This window comes from Ipomoea nil, unplaced genomic scaffold (genome assembly GCF_001879475.1).
Source record: "Ipomoea nil cultivar Tokyo-kokei standard unplaced genomic scaffold, Asagao_1.1 scaffold2283, whole genome shotgun sequence".
NCBI classification, from domain to species: domain Eukaryota; kingdom Viridiplantae; phylum Streptophyta; class Magnoliopsida; order Solanales; family Convolvulaceae; genus Ipomoea; species Ipomoea nil.
Genome location: NW_017618711.1, coordinates 3,019,418 through 3,026,037, shown reverse-complemented (window position 1 = coordinate 3,026,037; position 6,620 = coordinate 3,019,418). Strand labels below are relative to the sequence as shown.

General features: G+C 36.6%; 1 protein-coding gene across 1 annotated transcript; it reads right to left on the bottom strand.

Moving 5' to 3' along the window:
- Positions 1–4,036: 4,036 nt before the first annotated feature.
- On the bottom strand, positions 4,037–5,526 carry LOC109151310 (scarecrow-like protein 23). The gene has a single exon (XM_019299257.1). The coding sequence runs from the start codon at positions 5,515–5,517 to the stop codon at positions 4,090–4,092; it is 1,428 nt and encodes a 475-aa protein (XP_019154802.1). The 5' UTR covers positions 5,518–5,526; the 3' UTR covers positions 4,037–4,089.
- Positions 5,527–6,620: the final 1,094 nt, after the last annotated feature.

The following is a 6,620-nucleotide window of genomic DNA, read 5'->3' as shown; positions in this document are numbered from 1 at the left end:
GGTTAATTACACAATCCATTAAAATGTGTGTATTATTTTAATAAGTTATCACTAGAGTCGATAAAACAAAATGAAGTTTCAGAGTTGAATGTAGTGAAAAAAAAAATTACAAATTTATTCATAATTTTAACGGTTAATAAACGATAAATTGAATGAAGGATAATTCATCGAATTAGAGTTCAAATTTACTCATACAAATTTAAAATTTACATCTTCTTTTATTTCTAAATATAATTCTATTAGTTATTATTGGTATTGTTGAAATTATAATATATATGAAATACAATTAACAATAAATTTACTCAAAAAATAACAATAAATCAATTTAATTATGTAAATTTTCTATATAAATTTATCTAAATGTGTACATAATTAGAGACTATATTAACTATACAAAATTTTAATTTTAATTTAATGTTATGAAGATAGATACTTTACCAAATATATGAAATTGCAACTATATTATTATATTATAAATCTTAACATATTTTTATTTTTTCTAATTTTCATTCTAAAAAATAACATAATTTTTTTCGTGTATCGTACAGGTAAAACATTAGTAGAGTTTAAAATAATAGCTAATTTAGTTGCAAATTAAAACAATATCATAAGCTAATTTTTAACCTATATGTGTCAAACAGAATCTTGGTTAGAATTTTTTTTTGAATGTTGCTGACTCTATTACATTGTAGTATATGTTCATACTTTCTCAACTTATTAAAACACAAAGAGTCAACGACCTTCTTTATGAGAGAGGTCACTACATGGCTTTTGAGCAAGTAACTTAGAATTTAGTTGCAAAACAATAATAAAATGGAGGAAAATGAATAAACATACACTAGTACAGAAACAGTCATTCGCGTCCAAAGTTAAGACTAATTCGCGTCCAAAGTAGCTAGGACGCAGATGTCGGGGACGCTGATTGTATAAACAATCAGCGTCCAAAGTAGCTTTGGACGCGCAAAATGATTATTTGCGTCCAAAGTTGAAGAACTTTGAACGTGAAAAATGATAATTCGCGTCCAAAGTTCGTGAACTTTGGACGCGTATAGTGTTTATTTATTTTTTAAAAAATACTATACGCGTCCAAAGTTGAGAAACTTTGGTCGCGTATAGTAAAAAAAAAAATTTTTAAAAACATTTTTTTTATAAAACTACCAATATTTTCCTGTACATCCCAGCATAACTACCAAATAATATATTTCAACATTAATCAAATATTTTCCTGTACATTCCAGCATAACTACCAAATAATATATTTCAACATTTAATCAATTTAAGATGTACACTACACACCAATTCTATCAACATTTGTTTAACCTGCAAAAATTATAGATAATACAAAGGATTTAGATATACATAATTAACTAAATATGACCTCAATTTTGGCTTCCATGACCATTTACAGTGAGAAACTTTTCTTATATGTAGAAAAAAACAGACCAAGAATGAATTAAGTCAGAAACAAGGCCAGAAAATTGTCATAGTGGGGTCATCCAACAACATATATGATATATCCATCTATCAGGAATGCAAATAGCAAGAAACAATCCATCGATCAATTATCTGACCAGGTGTTTTGGAGCATACCATGTCCAAATGGGTGTAGTGCTCAATTCGTATGTTTGCAAACAACCTATACAGCAAAAATGGTTATGGTCACTTGGCCAGTTGCAGCAAAGAAACCAAAGACAATGGATAAGGGAAACCCTTGTTTTAAGGTGGAGTTTTATAAAATTTAGTCCTTACTTCTCATATGCAGTTTGGACTCTAGCATTCTGTATCTCTGTAAGTTCATTTACTCTTTCTGTTCCACAACCTTCATTTATATCCACAAACCCATAGAGAAACATGTTCCTTTCCAAAAAGATGCTATGATTAACATTCAAGCTCTTTCCTTTATAGGTCTAATAACATGTACTCTACAGGCAAAAGAATGAGTCAAAGTTAGTAGCACCAATTAAGAATCCATTTATAAGTCTTGTTTCCTTTCCTGAATAATCAATGTAAAATTTATATTCATATTTAGGCCCCAGGGGAGCAGGTTAGGTAGTGTGCGTTACTTGACAATAGACACTAACTTCAGCGAATGGCCAAGAACTATTTCATTTGGAGGAATTGTAATGAAAAGAGAGATTGGAAGCTAAAAAGAGAGCATGCTGAAAGAAACAAAGAGCAATAAAAAGTAAACCATTTATGCTTTACATGGCTCATAGCCTCATGCAGTGAAAGAAAATATAAATGCAGAACTCAAGAGAGGAGTTTAAATGAAAAAAAAAAAACATTTAATCCCAACAAAAATGTAATTGTAGACAAAATACTAAAATACAAGGAATTTTCAGGATCTGTAATTCTGTATATGTACAACATAGAATACCTTTGATAACATTTTCTCACAAGGCCACAACTCACAAGGAACACTTATTTTTTCATTTCATTTTTTTGTAGCTTTGAAGTGCTAAGAAGGTTATTTGAAAAACACTTTCAACAGATAAGCTAAAATATGCCCTGCCGAAACTGCTTTGAAATGCTTAGTACTAGAAAACATCTTTTCTTTGAAATAATTAATGATTTTCGAAATAATTACTGATTTTCTAATTGCAATTACAATAATTACTGATTTTCGAAAAAAAATAACAAAAAAAATAAAAATAAAAATTACGTACCTGCGGTCGGCCGGCGTGCGTAGCTGCGGCGGCAGTCGGCGTGCGTGGCTGCGGCGGCGAGCGTGGAGACCGGAGGCGTCAGCGGCGGCGAGCTTGGGCGGCTTGCGGTGGACGATGAAGCAGCGACAATGCGGATGGAGAGCGGCGGCCGGCTGATGGACGGCGTCGAAGTGAAGAATGGACGGCGGGGACGGCTGATGGAAAGCGGCGGGCGGCGGATGAAGATAGGAGCGGATGAAGATAGGAGCGGATGAAGACGATATGGATCGGAGCGGATGAAGACGATGGTTTACGCGTGAGAAGATAGGAGCAGCTGCTGGGTTGCTAGGGTTATTTGGGATTTAAAAAATATTTCGCGTCCAAAGTTTGCCGCTTTGGACGCGAGTGATGAATGGGATTCTATTATTCGTGTCCAAAGTACTGAGCTTTAGACGCTAATAATAGAAGACTTTTAATATTGGCGTCCAAAGTACAGAGCTTTGGACGCCAATTTTGTTTTAAAATTTTTTTAAAAAATTATTTATATAGTGACATTTTAATTACAAAAATACCACCACATTACACTTTAGGCGTCCAAAGTTCTAACTTTGGACGCGAATTAGTCAATTTTATTGATGTTTTTTGTACTAGTGATATTGGCTTACTGCACCAATATCATAATTTTATCAAATTAATATAAGTTGAACGGTTGAAGTATGTAAAATCCGTTTGCACCTAACGTTATCATAAAATAAAATAAAAACAAAAAGAATAGGTCTAACTTCAGATATATAATACTTTTCTATGAATAAAACAATATTACACATTTTATTTGAAATGTTCTAACACAAAACCAATTTTTTTTTAAAGGGATAGTGAATATTATTTTTGAGTACTATTAACTCTATTACAAATAGGTATTATCTGTTCTATATTTCTTCTATCTGTTGCAGTCCGCCATCCGAGTTTGATTCTATCAATCGTTATATCGTGCACCAGGGTGCATAATGCATTGTGCGCCCTGGTCCAAAACGACGTTTCTATAAGTTGGTACGGTGGAGAGTTGACGCGACGGACACCGTTCCGTTCGTCCAATCCCGTTACAGTTTTTTTTAACACTTGTGTTTATGTGTATTATGTTAAGAGTTTATGTGTATTCTACTATACAATTCTGTACATACGCAACAGAGAAATTTTTTTTTAGAAGTGCAGAAACGAAAAACAGATACAAAACGACGTCGTTTTGGATGCGCCCTGGTGCACGATATAATTTGCCTTGAGCCCTTGATTCTATGACCTTCTGGGGTTTGATCTTGACCTTTCCTCAAAGAAATGAAAAGAGGTGCCATATGAGCATATAAAGTGCTTGGCAGGGATGGTGAATATTTGAATATAGAAAGAAGAAATGAATATGTTAGATAAATAAGGGAATTCGTGTATGTTGTCATACACAGCGCCATACAGAGGCAGTTGTCAAAGGCTTATCTTGCCAAGCCAGAGAAATGGCCATCCCATCGTCTCTTTCAAACACTCTAAACCCACCATCAAACCTCACCCTACAGCAATGGCCGCCGCTACTCGCGATTTTCAACAGCAGCTTCGCTTGCATCACATTTTGACAGCTCAATCTGACCCCACAAAACCCCTCACTCTCCATCCTCCCTTTCCACGTCTCCATCTTCTCGTACCTCGGAACAATCAAGTCCCCCTCCCCACATCCGCCATTGTTCGTCATCACTCTCTTGATTTCGTTCCCCAGATAGTTCTTCTCGATGCTCAGCCTCTCCTGGCTGTCTATGGGGAGACAATCGTCTAGCGAGTCAAACATGGCGGCAAAGTAATGGAGGGACTCCATGAACCTCGACAAGAAATTCCGCGGGCTTCTGAAGAAGCCCTCTTGTTCCACTACAGTCACAACGGACGGGCTGAGGAGATGGACGGCTCTCAGAGCGTCGGAGAATTTGGGTAATCTGTTTAGGTAAAACACGAGGTTTACCGCGACGGTCTCGTGGGGGGTTTTGGTTATTTTGGCTAACGTGTAATAATCAATGGAGTTGAGCAACATTCCAGTGAAGGAGAAGGATAAGTTTCGAAAGCCCTTGGCGAAGCTCACTAGTCTCGCTTCGGTTTCTCGGAGCTCTGAGAGGGTTGGGCCGAAGGCGGTGATTTTGAGGGATATTTTGGTGGGTGGGGAGGAGAGGGATTGGATGAGGGAAGGCCATTGGAAGCCGTGAGAGACGTCGAAGTCGATGACGTGAAGGGTGGCGTTGTTGGTGTGGGATTCTTGGTGGAAGGCTTCGATGATGGCTTGGTTAGCGGTGAAGTGGGCGAATTGGTGGAAGGGGGAGGCTCGGTAGAGGTGGGTGAAGGCGAAGAGGTGCTCGTGAGGGGTAGGGGGTTTCATGATCATGTGGTAGAACGGGGATTTTCTCGTGAGGAGACGCGCCACCAGGGCGTCGGCAAAGTAGGCCGCCACGCGCTGGACCGCGTCCCCGCTCAAGGAGGCGCGTCGGTACAGCTCCGAGAGGCTCTCCGCAGCGGGGCCAGGGGTATTTTCGTCCACCGCGGTGGCAGAAACTAACAAGAGATGGATGAGGTGAAGACCCCCACCTTTGTCCTCCTCCTCGTCCGCCACCGCTTTGGCGGCTCTTTTTTCTACTTTCAGCATCTGTTCCCTCGTCTGAAGGAGGCTAAAAATTTGACCCTCATAGCTTTCGTCATCACTCAACACAAGTGTGTTGTTGATGAAGTTGTCATCTCTCCTCTTTCTCTTCCTCTTCATCATAATCTTCTTCTTATTTGATCCTGTGGCAATGCCAAGTCTAAGGCTCAACAACTCCTCATCTACACTACCTTCCATATTCCAGATCATGTGTAGAGAGGGGAGAGGTTTGGTGTAAAGTTGAGATCGAGGAGATTAAGGTTGGCCTTTTGAAGAGAAGTTTCGGACAACCAACAGCTAGAAAGGACAAAGGTTGGATATATATAAATATAAACTTCTAGAGAATAATTTCATAAAATTCAAATATTCTATTACAAGTAGTTGGAGAATCGTTTCATAAAATTCAAATTTGGTGTCTTGCACCAGAGAATTTTTATATTACACAATTTAAATTTATTAAAAATTTAAATTATATATATACTAATGCAAACTTACATTCATTTTCAATGTAAAATGACAAATATACCTAGTCAAACTTTAATTTGTTGAGTTAATACAAAGTATTTTTTAAAAAAAATCAAAAGCCATAAATGTTTTTATTTTTGCACCAATAAGTCAAAACTAAATAGTTAATGTAACGTAATCCTGTTATATCATTATTATAACACTAGATTATAACACTAAGATAAGTTATGATAATATTAAATATTTAATATGTGGTACGTGCAACACTAATAACCTGAGACTATCATTATGATTAGGAGTCTAGTTAGGGTTTGAGAATTAAAACATACAATCATAATGATGACCAGTGGTTATATAAGATCACTAATCCTCTCACTACTCACATTACATACCACATACCTCATACACTATTTAGGGAGAGCTTATTAGAAGTGAGAGACAAAACTCTGCAGTAGACCGGATCGCTCAATACAAGAACTAATGAGTGGAGAATAGCTATTATCACATATTATATGACGCATGTGATATATTTAATTCTAACAGTTAACAGTTAAGTGCTAATAACGCAATTATTTTCCAATTAAGAATGTAATAATACATATCAAATAACAGTATAACATACTTCACTGTACTGTTTCAATAAAGCAGTAAGAAAAGAAGATTGATGAAAAATTTCTCGATACCCTTGCCGCCAATGTCTGTACATACTAAAAAAACATGAGAAAGGTAGTAATATTTTGATGAAAATAAATAATATATATAATTGAAGAAAGGGAAGACATTCTTTCACAACTACGTAGTACAGAATCGGCGTAGTCGTAGGTTGCATTTGCATGTGCGGATGAGTG

What these genes read in the sequence shown, in the direction of transcription:
- LOC109151310 (XM_019299257.1), bottom strand. Translation starts at nt 5,517, where the DNA reads ATGATCTGGAATATGGAAGGTAGTGTAGATGAGGAGTTGTTGAGCCTT.